Source organism: Coregonus clupeaformis, chromosome 19, assembly GCF_020615455.1.
Source record: "Coregonus clupeaformis isolate EN_2021a chromosome 19, ASM2061545v1, whole genome shotgun sequence".
In the NCBI taxonomy this organism is placed as follows: domain Eukaryota; kingdom Metazoa; phylum Chordata; class Actinopteri; order Salmoniformes; family Salmonidae; genus Coregonus; species Coregonus clupeaformis.
In genome coordinates, this window is record NC_059210.1 from 22,163,380 (window position 1) to 22,181,871 (window position 18,492).

The 18,492-nt window shown below is 45.3% G+C and overlaps 1 protein-coding gene across 1 annotated transcript; it reads left to right on the forward strand.

Annotated features, from left to right (window-relative positions):
• The first annotated feature begins 5,340 nt into the window (after positions 1-5,340).
• LOC121531392 (relaxin-3 receptor 1-like) lies at positions 5,341-8,139 on the forward strand. The gene has a single exon (XM_041836631.2). It carries the CDS (start codon positions 5,460-5,462, stop codon positions 6,654-6,656), a length of 1,197 nt encoding a protein of 398 aa, XP_041692565.1. The 5' UTR covers positions 5,341-5,459; the 3' UTR covers positions 6,657-8,139.
• The last annotated feature ends 10,353 nt before the right edge of the window (positions 8,140-18,492 follow it).

Consider the following 18,492-nt stretch of genomic DNA (forward strand, 5'->3'; position numbering starts at 1 on the left):
GCTAATAAATGCATTGACATTAATTGGAAGGTTGGTTATCCTCCCACAATGTATGGAAGAAATGTCAAGTTATGTATAGTATTACTAGATTTGTTTTAAGATTAAGGGTATATTGTGCAAGGTCTGGCTGGATGCCTTATATGGAATACTGTCTAACAAAAGGAGTCTGTATTGAAAACATGCCCATGTCAGGGGATACACCTATTTAGGCAATCCCTAGCTGCTGGGCTGCTCAGTCCTGGCCCTGGGGGTCTGCTGTACTGTTGTCACTCTGGCCTTGGCCTAACACACCTAAAACCAATAATGAATGTTTCACTAAGAAACCACTAATGAATGTTTCACTAAGATTCTAAAGCTGAGTTGGATGTGTTTGGCTGGGGCGCTGCAGGGCTGTGGACCCCTATGGGCAGGACGGGGCGACCCAGCTATATTGTGTGCAAGTAAAAAGAGCTCTACAGTACTATTAGGCCTATGATATGAATTATATGGAGGGTGTACTGTTTCTGTGTGTTAATGTGTACAGTGGGGAGAACAAGTATTTGATACACTGCCGATTTTGCAGGTTTTCCTACTTACAAAGCATGTAGAGGTCTGTAATCTTTATCATAGGTACACTTCAACTGTGAGAGACGGAATCTAAAACAAAAATCCAGAAAATCACATTGTATGATTTTTAGCACATGTCCAAAAAAAAATGTAAAAAAATGTTAAGTAATAATTTGCGTTTTATTGCATGACATAAGTATTTGATCACCTACCAACCAGTAAGAATTCTGGCTCTCACAGACCTATTAGTTTTTCTTTAAGAAGCCCTCCTGTTCTCCACTCATTACCAGTATTAATTGCACCTGTTTGAACTCGTTACCTGTATAAAAGACACCTGTCCACACACTCAATCAAACAGACTCCAACCTCTCCACAATGGCCAAGACCAGAGAGCTGTGTAAGGACATCAGGGATAAAATTGTAGAACTGCACAAGGCTGGGATGGGCTACAGGACAATAGGCAAGCAGCTTGGTGAGAAGGCAACAACTGTTGGCGTAATTATTCGAAAATGGAAGAAGTTCAAGATGACGGTCAATCACCCTCAGTCTGGGGCTCCATGCAAGATCTCACCTTGTGGGGCATCAATGATCATGAGGAAGGTGAGGGATCAGCCCAGAACTACATGGCCGGACCTGGTCAATGACCTGAAGAGAGCTGGGACCACAGTCTCAAAGAAAACCATTGGTAACACACTACGCCGTCATGGATTAAAATTCTGCAGCGCACGCAAGGTCCCCCTGCTCAAGCCAGCACATGTCCAGGCCCGTCTGAAGTTTGCCAATGACCACCTGGATGATCCAGAGGAGGAATGGGAGAAGGTCATGTGATCTGATGAAAAAATTTAGCTTTTTGGTCTAAACTTCACTCGCCATGTTTGGAGGAAGAAGAAGGATGAGTACAACCCCAAGAACACCATCCCAACCGTGAAGCATGGAGGTGGGAACATCATTCTTTGGGGATGCTTTTCTGCAAAGGGGACAGAACGACTGCACCGTATTGAGGGGAGGATGGATGGGGCCATGTATCGCGAGATCTTGGCCAACAACCTCCTTCCCTCAGTAAGAGCATTGAAGATGGGGTCGTGGCTGGGTCTTCCAGCATGACAATGATCCGAAACACACAGCCAGGGCAACTAAGGAGTGGCTCTGTAAGAAGGATCTCAAGGTCCTGGAGTGGCCTAGCCAGTCTCCAGACCTGAACCCAATAGAAAATCTTTGGAGGGAGCTGAAAGTCCATATTGCCCAGCGACAGCTCCGAAACCTAAAGGATCTGGAGAAGGTCTGTATGGAGCATGTACGCGAGTGTGTTCTTTCTCACTGATATGAGTGTCACGCGCTACTGGTCGGTTGCCTCGGCTCTAAAGGACCGGACTAGACACAGATATTGTTCGGTGAGATGGGTAAGCGTGGTCCTCTGTAGCTCAGCTGGTAGAGCACGGCGCTTGTAACGCCAAGGTAGTGGGTTCGATCCCCGGGACCAACCATACACAAAAAAAAATTTAAAAAATGTATGCACGCATGACTGTAAGTCGCTTTGGATAAAAGCGTCTGCTAAATGGCATATTATATTATTATTATTATAGGAGTGGGCCGAAATCCCTGCTGCAGTGTGTGCAAACCTGGTCAAGACCTACAGGAAACATATGATCTCTGTAATTGCAATCAAAGGTTTCTGTACCAAATATTAAGTACTGCTTTTCTGATGTATCAAATACTTATGTCATGCAATAAAATGCAAATTATTTACTTAAAAATCATACAATGTGATTTTCTGGATTTTTGTTTTAGAATCTGTCTCTCACAGTTGAAGTGTACCTATGATAAAAATGACAGACCTCTACATGCTTTGTAAGTAGGAAAACCTGCAAAATCGGCAGTGTATCAAATACTCCCCAGTGTAGGTGTATGTGTGTTTTTATTAAACTTTTGTTTTCCAAGCCTTTCCCTTGAGTCGGGCGTGTAGGCGGCTTGGGTTGGCTGAAATGAAATATAGAGGATGTCTTAAAGACAATCAAAAGTTGTCTTTGTACTTTATTTGTAAGAGTTTGTTAGGCTATTGGTTAAAGTTGCAACACAATATTGATTATTGAATTATCATGGATCTAGTTCAGTCTTATCAATCACTTTAACATATTTAATAATCTCTTACCTAGCTTGATGACTGTGGGCATTTTTGTGTACTTTTTGTTGTTCTTAATAGAGATAGTTAGAAGGGCCATGGGTCAAATTAGATTGTGTAGAAATGCTGGAAATGTGCTTTAGATGCCCCCAAAATGGGAGGACCTCCAGACCCCCTGCTAAGTTATGTCCCCCTCTGCAAATAGCACTGCTGGGTGATTTAAAAGTCATAGGCAATCGATCAATAATATCATAATCCTCTTAGCAAAAAATGTTAATTTTTTATTTACAATATGTAGATGGTTCAGAACTTGTGTGAAACATCACAGCACAGTTGAAAAATATATGGCAAATAGAAATCAAAACTGGATGGTGTTAAGAGATAGATGGGAGGGGTTGAGTGGAGCTGAAGGAAGGGACTAAAACAAACAAAAGATAACTATTGTAAAATATACAGTGGGGAAAAAATGTATTTAGTCAGCCACCAATTGTGCAAGTTCTCCCACTTAAAAAGATGAGAGAGGCCTGTAATTTTCATCATAGGTACACGTCAACTATGACAGACAAAATGAGAAAAAAAAATCCAAAAAATCACATTGTAGGATTTTTAATGAATTTATTTGCAAATTATGGTGGAAAATAAGTATTTGGTCAATAACAAAAGTTTCTCAAGACTTTGTTATATACCCTTTGTTGGCATTGACACAGGTCAAACGTTTTCTGTAAGTCTTCACAAGGTTTTCACACACTGTTGCTGTTTTTTTGGCCCATTCCTCCATGAAGATCTCCTCTAGAGCAGTGATGTTTTGGGGCTGTCGCTGGGCAACACAGACTTTCAACTCCCTCCAAAGATTTTCTATGGGGTTGAGATCTGGAGACTGGCTAGGCCACTCCAGGACCTTGAAATGCTTCTTACGAAGCCACTCCTTTGTTGCCCGGGCGGTGTGTTTGGGATCATTGTCATGCTGAAAGACCCAGCTACGTTTCATCTTCAATGCCCTTGCTGATGGAAGGAGGTTTTCACTCAAAATCTCACGATACATGGCCCCATTCATTCTGTCCTTTACATGGATCAGTCGTCCTAGTCCCTTTGCAGAAAAATAGCCCCAAAGCATGATGTTTCCACCCCCATGCTTCACAGTAGGTATGGTGTTCTTTGGATGCAACTCAGCATTCTTTGTCCTCCAAACACGACGAGTTGAGTTTTCATCTGACCATATGACATTCTCCCAATCCTCTTCTTGATCATCCAAATGCACTCTAGCAAACTTCAGACAGGCCTGGACATGTACTGGCTTAAGCAGGGGGACACGTCTGGCACTGCAGGATTTGAGTCCCTGGCGGCGTAATGTGTTACTGATGGTAGGCTTTGTAACTTTGGTCCCAGCTCTCTGCAGGTCATTCACTAGGTCCCCCCATGTAGATCTGGGATTTTTGCTCACCGTTCTTGTGATCATTTTGACCCCAGGGGTGAGATCTTGCGTGGAGCCCCAGATCGAGGGAGATTATCAGTGGTCTTGTATGTCTTCCATTTCCTAATAATTGCTCCCACAGTTGATTTCTTCAAACCAAGCTGCTTACCTATTGCAGATTCAGTCTTCCCAGCCTGGTGCAGGTGTACAATTTTGTTTCTCGTGTCCTTTGACAGCTCTTTGGTCTTGGCCATAGTGGAGTTTGGAGTGTGACTGTTTGAGGTTGTGGACAGGTGTCTTTTATACTGATAACAAGTTCAAACAGGTGGCATTAATACAGGTAACGAGTGGAGGACAGAGGAGCCTCTTAAAGAAGAAGTTACAGGTCTGTGAGAGCCAGAAATCTTGCTTGTTTGTAGGTGACCAAATACTTATTTTCCACCATAATTTGCAAATAAATTCATTAAAAATCCTACAATGTGATTTTCTGGATTTTTTTTCTCAATTTGTCTGTCATAGTTGACGTGTACCTATGATGAAAATTACAGGCCTCTCTCATCTTTTTAAGTGGGAGAACTTGCACAATTGGTGGCTGACTAAATACTTTTTTTCCCCACTGTACTGTGTCCGTAAAATGTATATAGTATGTATAAGCTGGAAGTAGAAGCCTAAGTGTTGTTGTCCATTAGTTTACTCCAGTTATGGTTAGGGGAACATAATAAAGGAAAATACATTTAAAAAATATATGGGGAATTGGAAATGATGCAGACAATTACATTGATGGAAGCCACAATCTATCTGCAATATTAAAGCTGATCTACTCCCCCCCAAAATAAAAAGGTATAATAATTGTGTGTTCCCCACCTCTAAAACCAAAGTTGCACCCCTGCACACAGCTATCAGATCCATGGACAACCACATCATATTTAGCTTACCTTGATTGGACTAAATTGTTTTTGGTATCGTTTAGTGTTCCTTTTACTTTAGCAGGCTTGAAATACCCATGTCAATCATAATAATATGCAATTTAGCAGACGCTTGTATCCAAAGCGACTTTAAGTCATGTGTGCATACATTTATACCTATGGGTGGCCCCGGGGATAGAACACACTACCCTTGCGTTACAAGCGCCATGCTCTACCAATTGAGCTACATAAGTACGTTAACCAATCGTTGCCTTTGGGGTGGCGCTTCCACTGGCAGAGTAGGCTATTTAAAAGCCAGTGTGCGTTCGAGGGCACGGACCATTATAACATGAGAAGATGCAGACTTTCAAGTATCTTTTTTGGACGTATGAAAAGTTTATGCTACCATACCATGTTTGCAACGATGTATCTTTAATTGTTTTTGAATATATTTTACGTCTGGAACTAAATAGGGGATATGCAATTGGCACTTAGCTTGGTGCTCCTAAAGGCACCTGCCTTGCCCAGGATGGCGGACACTTGGAACCATAACATCAGCTCTTACAACCGGTCCTCTACGGACCCAGACCGATTCAGCAGCCTGGAGGATATAGATGTGACCGCCGACGGCAGTCCAGTGCTTCGAATCATGATATCAATCGTGTATTCTGTGGTTTGCGCAGCGGGTTTGGTAGGGAATTTGTTAGTCGTTTTCTTAATGAAAGTGAGACGAGGGAGAACAAGGTCCACCATACACTTTTTCGTTCTTAATCTGGCCATGACGGACTTCCAGTTTGTCCTGACCCTGCCTTTCTGGGCGGTGGACACCGCTCTGGACTTCAGCTGGCCGTTTGGGAACGCGATGTGCAAGATCATTCTCTCCGTCACTGTTATGAACATGTACGCGAGTGTGTTCTTTCTCACTGCTATGAGTGTCACGCGCTACTGGTCGGTTGCCTCGGCTCTAAAGGACCGGACTAGACACAGATATTGTTCGGTGAGATGGGTAAGCGCAGTACTCTGGGTCTCTGCCACTGTGGCCACCGCGCCAACGGCTATATTCTCCAAAATGACAAACATCGCTGGGGAGAAGCTCTGCCTTTTGCGGTTCCCGGAGGGCCAGCACTGGCTGGCTTTATATCACTTACAAAAAATCCTAATTGCCTTTGTTTTCCCCATGCTCATAGTATCAATTTGCTATGTGATGCTCCTACGATTCGTTCGCCAGAGGAGTATGAACCACAACCATCCTAAACGGAGTAACAGAGTCACTAAATCCGTTACCATTGTGGTTCTTTCATTCTTTTTGTGTTGGATGCCAAATCACGCCATCACTTTCTGGGGCGTCCTGGTCAAATTTAATGTGGTGAACTGGGACAAGTCTTACTATATGGTTCACACCTATGTTTTCCCTGTGACCGTGTGCCTGGCACATGCCAATAGTTGCTTGAACCCTGTTTTATATTGTCTCATGCGAAGAGAGTTCAGGAAAATGTTGAAGGATTTATTCTGGCGGGTTTCCTCACCTGCGAACAGCTGCCAAATACGTCCCTTTTCTGCAACTCCAAAAGCCTCTGTCCACGCTGACACCCAAACAGTAATACCTTTGAATGTCATAGACACCGACCTCTGTCAACTATCCATTGTAACAGATGCTTTGCAACGTCGTGACTAGGGATTCATATTTCCCCGAAAATCTACCAAATTCAGTACAGGGAATACTTCATATGTATCCCTTGAGTCCGGGAAGTACGGCAAAATTGGAACTGCCCAATTCAAAGCGTTTAAAACCAAGATATGGTCACTATGCCAGGGTTCTCCCCAAATAATAGGGGCGCTGTGCCACCTTGTCGGCTTGGATGCACCACTATGTAAAGATTTCAGAGCAAATGAAACTTATATTTAGTAATGAACTATATTTGATCGCCAATGACACTATTGTGAATTAAATTCCATAAATCCCGAGCGTTATCATGTTCCTCAATTAATTCAGTGCATATCTCGACACAGAGCGCGTTCAGGACGCACAGAGCGCACCTTGAGTATAGTGTTGTCGAATCATACAAACTATATAACGGCAGTCAAAAAACTGTCAACTGACTAAAGTTGCTACGCTTGCTAGATAACCTCCTTCAACGAATGACAGAGTATCTCTTATATTTTGCAAAATCGAGTTGATGATTATACAAATAACATATCAAATCATTAATAACGGGGAGATTAAAAATATAAATAGTTTAAATATCAAGGTATCTTAACAGGGACCAACTCTGTTATCCATATATATATCTACTTTCATACCGTTTGTTGATCACACAAACCGAAGCTCTCATATGGGCAGCAACTATGACAGGAGAAGATACAGTACAATTTTCACTTATGCCTCTCTGAATTGTTAACAGACTGTGACAGAGATGCCTATGTAGTGAATTGTGCATAGGCCTATCAAATTTGTGACTGCCTGGAGAGTCACATTGACGGCTCAAATAGGCACACGTTATTTTATAGGCTATACTGTAAGGGTTTCCTGTAGGGCAGAGCTCTCCGACCCTGTTCCTGAAGAGCTACCATCCTGTTGGTTTTCACACCAAACCTAATCTAGCGCACCTGATTCTAATAATTAGCTAGTTGATAAGAATCAGGGTAGTTACAACTGGAGTTGGAGTGAAAACCTAAAGGAGGGTAGCAGTGTCAATTATGCGTGTGCTTTGAATTTATGGCAACATTGTGTGAAGTAAATACCTGCGCTAAAGGCTTCCATGTGACAACCTGTTTGGATAATGTGCTATTTAATTTTTTGCTAATCTCCATGGTGTGTAGTTTGTGGAATTTTATTAGTGCGACATTGGGGGAAAATGTTGTAGGCTAATTTCCCGGGTCTTGTCATTAACCTTTTTCGGGAAATGTGTAGAGGGTACCTGGGACAGTCCCAGGATTCCGGTTACTCATGTTACTTCTTAGTTGTGACTATAGCCTATGCCTATTCCAAGGATTTATATAGTCTATACACTATATGACTGATAGGGTGGGCTGTGTTGAAGCCACTGTGCCTTCATCTTGTCACTCCCCCACGTTGCAAAAAATATTTTGGACGCTATAGCAATGCATTTATTAATGTCTACATTTGTTTTTGCCACATTTATTCTATTACAGACACCTTTATGCATACAAAATGAAAAAATATATACATATTTTTCCTTAAAGTATACTTTTTTTGAGATTGCTAATGTTGCTGTCCCCACTACAACAACAAAAAATACTTAAAATACATGTAATCTTGTCCTTGAAACATTTAATTAAAATAATGTAGAATTCCATTAATTCCTGTGGAGGACTGCTCCTACTGGGGAGTGCCAATATGGCCGACCGGTGGCCAGGGTTTATGAACATCATTGGCCTATTCTATTATCAACTACAAGGAGAACTTTGGAAACATCTGTGATGTAAATATTGAAAAGGTTTCTGTGACTGATGCCTGTGAAATATGTGTACTCTTCGCTAAAAACAAATGTAATGACTGATATGTCGACCATACATCTGCATAATAAAATTATTTCTCATGGCCATTTGTTGTCTCATTTAGCAGTGATGTTTGGCACTAAACAAAAATAAGTGGGAAATCATCAACACAATAAAAACGAGACATTTTGGAAAACCGTCAGTGCCAAGGGTAAGACAGAAGTGGCAGTCCATTGCTCACTGGTTGAGCTATGGAGCTAATATACGATAATTGAATTTGTCCAAATACTTATGACTTCTTCAAATGGAGGGACTAGATACATAAGGTCCTTTCATTTCTGAATGGTTAAAGAGATATGTATGAAAATACCCTCAAATAAAAGGTGACATTCTGTACTGTCGCCTCATATGAAACATTTAATCTCAAATCCAAAATGCTGGAGTATAGAGCCAAATTAATTGTAGCTCCTAACCCAGTATGTCCACTGAGGGGCCACTATAGTCAATACATCATTCATTCAATCTGAACATGTACTTGACAAGACAACAAAAACAGCAAAATATGTAGGAGAAAACGAAGGGAATTATTGAGCCATACATGGTCCTGTGTAGCTCAGTTGGTAGAGCATGGCGTTTGCAACGCCAGGGTTGTGGGTTTGATTCCCACAGGGGGCCAGTATGAAAGAAAAAAAAATATGTATGCACTCACTAACTGTACGTCGCTCTGGATAAGAGCATCTACTAAATGACTACAATGTAAAATGCTGTGTTTAATATATATTCTAAAATAAACAAAAAACCAAGTCACAACAGGTTATTTTCAGTTTCGACCCACATGGGTGTTGTTTTCCAAGTGAAGGTTATCCTGCTCGCTAACAAATTACTTCACATTTTATAACCCTTCTTTAACCTGTCAATCTCTACAAAGTAAAACATCATAACCTTAATAATCTACCACACACCAGTTTACCTGCCTCTATCGATTCACTTTAGACAGAATCACTGAAAGGGGTCTACATGGCTGAGGGGCTATAAAGTATATGCCATATAAATCCCTATGGTATTTGTGCAATTGAGTAATGGGGGAGGTCATGAACTACTGACAACCTTTTATGAGATTATTAAGGGCCATAGAGATCCACAGGGCTACACACACACTATTGTACAGCATATACTGCTCAAGGCACATTACTGTAACAGCACTGTGTACACACTCAGTGTACCATGTCCGCTGAAATTACCCTATAGGTTTCCATTTCATAGCTCCAGAGCATTATCCTGTTCAATAACTAATTTAGAATTGACACAATTACTGCAATCCCCAAGTCTGAATATTGCTAGTTTGCATTGCCTAAGAGTAAACAATACTCAGTGGAAATAAGGATACTTTATCAGGAAGCAGTAATCCGAAAATAGAATATTGTAAGGCAAATAAATTATATTTGCAATAAAAATACATTTACTCAGCTGTATACACAATGGCCCAGAGGTACTTTCACAATCGCAAAAGGAAAATCTAATCTATAGTTACACAATAATAGTAACTGACACCATTTCTTATCTGCCTTTATTTTTAGCAATTTGTGAAAATTAACTTTACAGATATATTACGTAATAAGATTAGTTAAACAGTTGCAATAGTAACCTCTTTCTGTCTCAGGTTCATGTAACTGCTTGGGTGGTTTTGAAATCCAAATACACCTGTAATATACCGTGAGGGAAAAAAATATTTGATCCCCTGCTGATTTTGTACGTTTGCCCACTGACAAAGAAATAATTTTAATTTTAATGGTAGGTTTATTTAAACAGTGAGAGACAGAATAACAACAACAAAAATCCTGAAAAACGCATGTCAAAAATGTTATAAATTGATTTGCATTTTAATGAGGGAAATAAGTATTTGACCCCTCTGCAAAACATGACTTAGTACTTGGTGGCAAAACCCTTGTTGGCAATCACAGAGGTCAGACGTTTCTTGTAGTTGGCCACCAGGTTTGCACACATCTCAGGAGGGATTTTGTCCCACTCCTCTTTGCAGATCTTCTCCAAGTCATTAAGGTTTCGAGGCTAACATTTGGCAACTCGAACCTTCAGCTCCCTCCACAGATTTCCTATGGGATTAAGGTCGGGAGACTGGCTAGGCCACTCCAGGACCTTAATGTACTTCTTCTTGAGCCACTCCTTTGTTGCTTTGGCCGTGTGTTTTGGGTCATTGTAATGCTGGAATACCCATCCACGACCCATTTTCAATGCCCTGGCTGAGGGAAGGAGGTTCTCACCCAAGATTTGACGGTACATGGCCCCGTCCATCGTCCCTTTGATGCGGTGAAGTTGTCCTGTCCCCTTAGCAGAAAAACACCCCCAAAGCATAATGTTTCCACCTCCATGTTTGACGGTGGGGATGGTGTTCTTGGGGTCATAGGCAGCATTCCTCCTCCTCCAAACACGGCGAGTTGAGTTTTGGTCTCATCTGACCACAACACTTTCACCCAGTTCTCCTCCGCATCAAATCTTGGGTGAGAACTTCCTTCCCTCAGCCAGGGCATTGAAAATGAGTCGTGGATGGGTATTCCAGCATGACAATGACCCAAAACACACGGCCAAGGCAACAAAGGAGTGGCTCAAGAAGAAGCACATTAAGGTCCTGGAGTGGCCTAGCCAGTCTCCAGACCTTAATCCCATAGAAAATCTGTGGAGGGAGCTGAAGGTTTGAGTTGCCAAACGTCAGTGTCACGAGTTACAAAGCCAGAACCCAGAAGCAGACCAGGACAAGGTAAGTTGAAACGAAGGTGAGTGTTTATTACAACTTCAAGAGTGATGCTGAATAATCCAGGGAACAGAGCGGGCGGCGTTGATTAGTTGTTGGGGGTGCAGTGGTTGATCCCGTCATGGCTCGGCAGCCGCCGACCACCAGGCAGAGGTTGGATGAAGGCTCCGGACGAGTGACTGCAGATGGAACAAAACGGAGGTAAGTAAACAACAAACCAACAAGGTGCAAAAACAACAAAACTACCGCTAGAGGCTCTAAGACTGATACTCTGGTAAACCTACTGTTCATGGCTAACGATCCGGCAGGGAATGGATGTTAGGCCAGAGCCTAAGAAGGGTGATGATCAGGACCAGGTGTGCAGATTGCAGATGGGATGCAGGTGCGGAAATCAAGAGAGCTCCCCGGAGCGTTCCAGAACCCTCGGGAAACTGGAGATCCCGAGCAGAAAAACTAGTCCACAGACAGGACCCGACTCAGACTGCCGGGATCGTTACAGTACCCCCCCTCCGGCCAGAACGCCACCGGGCGGACTCCCGGAGCGCCAGGATGGAGGCGGTAGAAGTCACGGATGAGGTCAGCATCTAGGATCTGTCGCCGCGGAATCCAACTCCTCTCTTCAGGACCATACCCCTCCCAGTCCACGAGATACTGGAAACCCCGGCCCCGCCGTCTGGAATCCATGATGCGTCGCACCGTGTAGGCAGGACCACCTCCGATCATCCGAGGAGGAGGAGGAGGAGGCGGAGGAGGCAACAGAGGACTAAGGAAAACAGGCTTGAGGCAGGAGACATGAAAGGTGGGATGGACTCTGAGCGTCCTCGGGAGTTTGAGTCGAACTGCCACCGGATTGATCACCTTCTCCAACACAAACGGACCAATGAACTTCGGTAACAACTTCCTAGACTCAGTCCGTAAAGGAAGATCCCGTGTGGCCAACCAGACCCTATCTCCGATGGTGTAGGTGGGAGCGGGGATCCGGCGACGATCGCCTGGAGCTGATACCGGTCCGAAACTCTAAGGAGTGCCTTTCTGGCCCGATGCCAGGTCCGGTGGCAGCACGAATATGGGCCTGAACAGAAGGCACTGAGAGCTCCTTCTCCTGAGAAGGGAACAAGGGAGGTTGGTAGCCATACAGGCACTGGAAGGGAGACATCCCAGTGGCAGATGTAGGGAGCGTATTGTGGGCATACTCAACCCAAGGCAACTGAGAGACCCAGGAGGTGGGGTTGGAAGAGGCCAGGCAGCGTAGCGTGGATTCCATCTTCTGGTTGGCTCTCTCCGCCTGACCATTAGATTGGGGGTGAAAACCAGATGTGAGACTGACTGTAGCTCCAATGGCCAAACAGAAGGACTTCCAGACAGCAGAGGTAAACTGAGGGCCACGGTCGGAAACGATATCACTGGGCAACCCGTGGACCCTGAAAACCTCCCCTAACCAGGATCTCGGACGTCTCCGAGGCAGAGGGAAGCTTGGCAATTGGCACAAAGTGGGCGAACTTGCTGAATCTGTCCACGATAGTCAGAACGACCGTGTTCCCCTCAGAAGCGGGCAACCCAGTGACAAAGTCCAGGGCCAGATGCGACCATGGTCGCCGGGGAATAGGAAGGGGGTGAAGTAGTCCAGAGCTGGGCCGATTGGTACCCTTATTCTGCGCACACACTGGACAGGCAGCAACATAACCCCGAGTATCCTCGGCCATGGCGGGCCACCAAAAACGTCTGCGAAGAAACGCCATCGTCCGAGCCACGCCAGGGTGACAAGCCATCTTGCTGGCGTGGGACCATTTGAGGACCGCAGGACGAACCGACTCAGGCACAAACAACCGACCGGGTGGACCGTTACCGGGACCGGGCTGCGTCCGAAGAGCCGCCATCACCTCCTCCTCAATCTTCCACCTAACAGCTCCCACGACGCAGTTCCGGGGGAGAATTGTCTCGGTCTTGGACCCACTCTCCTCCGTCTTGGAGAACATCCGAGACAAGGCGTCCGCCTTGCCGTTCTTAGATCCAGGTCGGAACGTCAGGGAAAAAATTGAATCGTCCGAAAAACAACGACCACCTGGCCTGACGGGAGTTGAGAGCGTCTAGCCCGATTGCACGTAAGCAAGATTCTTGTGGTCCGTCCAGACAATAACGGTTGCTCCGCCCCCTCCAACCAGTGGCGCCACTCCTCCAAGGCAAGTTTCACCGCGAGAAGCTCCCGGTTACCCACATCGTAATTCCTCTCCGCAGGCGAAAGGCGACGAGAGTAGTAGGCGCAGGGATGGAGTTTACTGTCCGTGGAGCATCGCTGCGACAGGATGGCGCCAACTCCCACATCAGACGCGTCCACTTCAACGACGAACTGACGGGCCGTGTCCGGTTGAGAGAGAATCGGTGCGTTGGTGAATCGCCTCTTCAAATCCAGAAACGCTCGATCCGCCTCCGGATTCCACTTGAAGCTCCTGATACTGGAAGTCAAGGCAGTTAACGGAGCGGCCACACGGCTGTAATCCCCGGATGAATCTGCGGTAGAAATTCGCAAACCCCAAAAATCTCTGGAGCTGCAATCTCGTACCGGGCTGGGCCCATTCCAGAACCGCTCTAACCTTCTCCTGGTCCATCCTAATCTCTCCCTGGAGATGATGTACCCGAGAAAGGATGTCGTGTGGGCGTGAAACTCGCACTTCTCGGCCTTCACGAACAGGCGATTCTCCAACAATCGCTGCAGAACCTGCCGGACATGCTGGACGTGGTCGGAAGGTTCCTTCGAGAAAGATCAGAATGTCATCCAGGTAAACAAACACAAAGAGACCGATCATATCTCTCAGGACGTCGTTCACCATACTCTGGAATACCGCTGGAGCATTGGTCAGTCCAAACGGCATCACCTGATACTCGAAGTGACCCATCGGTGTATTGAAACCCGTCAACCACTCGTCTCCCTCTCTGATCCGGACCATGTGATACGCATTGCGTAGGTCTAGCTTGGTGAACACCGTAGCACCCTGTAAGGAGTCGAAGGCAGAACTCATCAAGGGCAGGGGATACTTGTTCTTGACCGTGATGTCATTCAACCCCCGATAATCAATACACGGTCGAAGAGAGCCATCCTTCTTACCCACAAAGAAGAATCCTGCCCCCAGGGGGTGATGACGAGGGACGAAACGAGACCAGCAGCTAGGGACTCCTTGATGTAGGTCTCCAAAGCCTCACGTTCAGGGCGGGAGATACTGTATAACCTTCCCTTGGGGTAGACAGCTCCAGGGAACAGGTTGATGGCACAATCATATGGTCGGTGGGGAGGGAGTGACAGAGCCTTCTGCTTACTGAACACTTCCCCAAATCGTGATATGTCTCGGGAACCAGGGACAAATCTGGGGGTTTAGCCTCAATCACCTGACTGGGAACCGAATGGGGACAGGCAGTCTTGAGACAGTTAGCATGACAATCAAGGCTCCAACTCGTTACCTTGCCCGTCACCCAATCGAACGTGGGATTGTGTTCCTTCAGCCAGGGGTATCCAAGGACCAGAGGAACATGGGAAGACGGCAGAATGAAGAATGAAATCATCTCCGAATGATTCCCCGACAACAGCATCTTAACCGGTTCAGTCCTCATCGTGATACGTGCCAGACTACTGCCGTTCAGAGTGGTCGCTTCAATGGCTTCCGGCAATTGCTCCTTGGAAAGCCCCAGCTGTTCCACCAACTCGGCATCAAGAAAGCTTCCACCGGCACCTGAATCGATAAAAGCGTTAATCGCTAAGCTCTGATTCCTGTTCACAAGGGTAGCCGGAAAGCGGGGTCTGACAGAGGTACTGAGAGGTTGAAACTGGCTCGCTAAAAGTCCTCCCAACTTTAGCGAGCCGGGCAGTTTGACGACCGCCGGGAACAAGTGGAGATGTAATGTCCCGAGCTACCACAGTAGAGGCAGCAGTTGGTCTTACGTCTATGTTGACGCTCCTCCTTGGTTAACCCGTGCCGCCCCACTTGCATGGGTTCAGAATTGGGAGAGAGGACCTCTCCACTAATCCTTTGTGGTGGAGCATGATCGACGTGTTCTGGTCCACCACCCGACCCGACGGGAACCTGAGAAGCTGATCGGTTGGACGGGACCCATTGCTTCTCCCTCCTTCGCTCTCGGACTCGATTATCCACCCGAATAGACAAGGCTACCAAGCTGTCCAGGTCACTAGGCTCCGGATAGGAGATCAACTCATCCTTGAGCTGCTCCGACAGACCCTGGTAAAAGGCCGCTTGCAGAGACTCCTCATTCCACCCACTCTCCACAGCCAATGTCTTGAACTCGATCACGAAGTCGGCCACGCTGCGAGTTCCTTGGCGAAGCGAAAACAGGCGCCTAGCTGCGTCCCTCCCTCGGACGGAATGGTCGAAGAGCTTCCTCATCTCGGCCGTGAACCCCTGGTATGAAGCCATGCAGGGATCCTGTCGTTCCCAAACGGCTGAAGCCCACTCCAGCGCTCGACCACGCAGCAACTCAATCACAAAGGCTATCCTAGCCTTGTCTGTGGCATAAGAGTAGGGCTGTAGATCGAACACTAATCCACACTGCATAAGGAAGGAACGGCATCTTCCCAGCTCCCCCTCATATTTATCCGGCGTCGGAACCTTGGGCTCACGGAAGGACACAGCTCCAGAAGCGGCAGGCGAGATGGGTGAAACCGGTAGTGGATCCTCCACCGGACTCTTGCGTTGGTTCTGGACCTCCGTCAGACCGGTAGAAAGGTTCCGAACTGACAACGCGATCTCCTGTAGTACCGTGCTATGATGGCCCAACATCTTCTCCTGATGGGTAATGGCATGGCGAACAGAGTCCAGGTCCGCTGGGTTCATTACTGGCCGGATCGTTCTGTCACGAGTTACAAAGCCAGAACCCAGAAGCAGACCAGGACAAGGTAAGTTGAAACGAAGGTGAGTGTTTATTACAACTTCAAGAGTGATGCTGAATAATCCAGGGAACAGAGCGGGCGGCGTTGATTAGTTGTTGGGGGTGCAGTGGTTGATCCCGTCATGGCTCGGCAGCCGCCGACCACCAGGCAGAGGTTGGATGAAGGCTCCGGACGAGTGACTGCAGATGGAACAAACGGAGGTAAGTAAACAACAAACCAACAAGGTGCAAAAACAACAAAACTACCGCTAGAGGCTCTAAGACTGATACTCTGGTAAACCTACTGTTCATGGCTAACGATCCGGCAGGGAATGGATGTTAGGCCAGAGCCTAAGAAGGGTGATGATCAGGACCAGGTGTGCAGATTGCAGATGGGATGCAGGTGCGGAAATCAAGAGAGCTCCCCGGAGCGTTCCAGAACCCTCGGGAAACTGGAGATCCCGAGCAGAAAAACTAGTCCACAGACAGGACCCGACTCAGACTGCCGGGATCGTTACAGTCAGACTCGAAACCTTAATGACTTGGAGAAGATCTGCAAAGAGGATTGGGACAAAATCCCTCCTGAGATGTGTGCAAACCTGGTGGCCAACTACAAGAAACGTCTGACCTCTGTGATTGCCAACAAGGGTTTTGCCACCAAGTACTAAGTCATGTTTTGCAGAGGGGTCAAATACTTATTTCCCTCATTAAAATGCAAATCAATTTATAACATTTTTGACATGTGTCTTTCAGGATTTTTTTGTTGTTATTCTGTCTCTCACTGTTCAAATAAACCTACCATTAAAATTATAGGCCGATCATGTCTTTGTCAGTGCGCAAACGTGCAAAATCAGCAGGGGATCAAATACTTTTTTCCCTCACTGTAGCTAAGAAAACTACAAATATAAGCTTTAGTAGTTTAGCATTAGCTAGCTAGGTTGATGCAATCATGCAGCCACAAGCTAACGTTAATTATATAGACTCACTAACCAGGTATCCATCGCACCTTTTTATGTGAGCAAAGTACATGTGGGTTAAAAAAAATGCCATGACAGTTTTCGGGAAAACTTTACAATTGTCGAGAAAACAAAATACTCTAGACAAGGTTGGATCTTTTTGTGTCGATAAAATTAATTCTGCAAGAAATGTCGATGGAAGCGCTTTTATGCGCAAATATTGCTATATTAACCATCATATCGAAGTAAACATGGAGTCACGCGATGACATGTTGTGTGGTCCTCCCACTACGACTCGCCAGGAAAGCATGCAGTTTATGAGGCTACACAGGGTAAAGAAGATGAAACTATCTGTTGCTGCTACCAAAGACCAAGGGATTCTGAAGTTCCTGAAAATGTTAGTCAGACAGTTTGTTAGTCCATTAATGTTAGCATATTATTTTATTTACACTGCTGGTGATTATTCACAAATGTTTGTGGTGAAAATGTCACTGTCTTAAAAGTAAAAAACCTACAAATTCCACCACAGAGCAGTCTAAACAGACAATATGAACACGTTTGTCCAACCATAACAGTTAAATGGCTAATGCATTTTTTTATTAAATGTTTTGGACATAATAGACAAAAAAAACAGGAAATCAGCTCCAAGTGATTTTAATTTAAGAAAGAAACGTGATCGTATACAAATGTAAGCAAGGTTTGACATTGTTATGTTTTAGTCAAACATTATATCGATTTCGGCTTCTTGAGGTCAATTTGCTGTCTACAAATTATTTGTAATTATGTTCCGGACCCCCGAATCATCCGCTCAAGAAAAAATAATCCCGCAGCTAAATCTAGTTGATGATCCCTGGTGTATAGTGTTAAATGAACCCTTGCAACGAACAACCATATGTGTGTTTAGAAAGATTCTGATATTGTCAAATATTTATCTTTTTTTATGTGTATGTAACATCAAAAGTGTAATTATTGAAAGATAATTTCATCACACTTCTCTCTTTCAATTATAGTTGTGTCACGTTCGTTGAATGACGGGTCAGACCAAGGCGCAGCGTGATATACGTACATGTTTATTTTAACGATTAAACACACAACAAAACAACAACGGAAACGAAACGTGAAGTCCAAGGTAGCGCGCGCGCGCACAAACACACACACACACACACACACACACACACACACACACACACACACACACACACACACACACACACACACACACACACACACACACACACACACACACACACACACACACACACACACACACACACACACACACACACACACACACACACACACACACACAATACCTTACAAGGAACAAGATCCCACAACTAGACAGTGCCAATAGGCTGCTTAAGTATGGTCCCCAATCAGAGACAACGAGCGACAGCTGCCTCTGATTGGGAACCACACCGGCCAACATAGAACTAGACATACTAGATCCTCATACA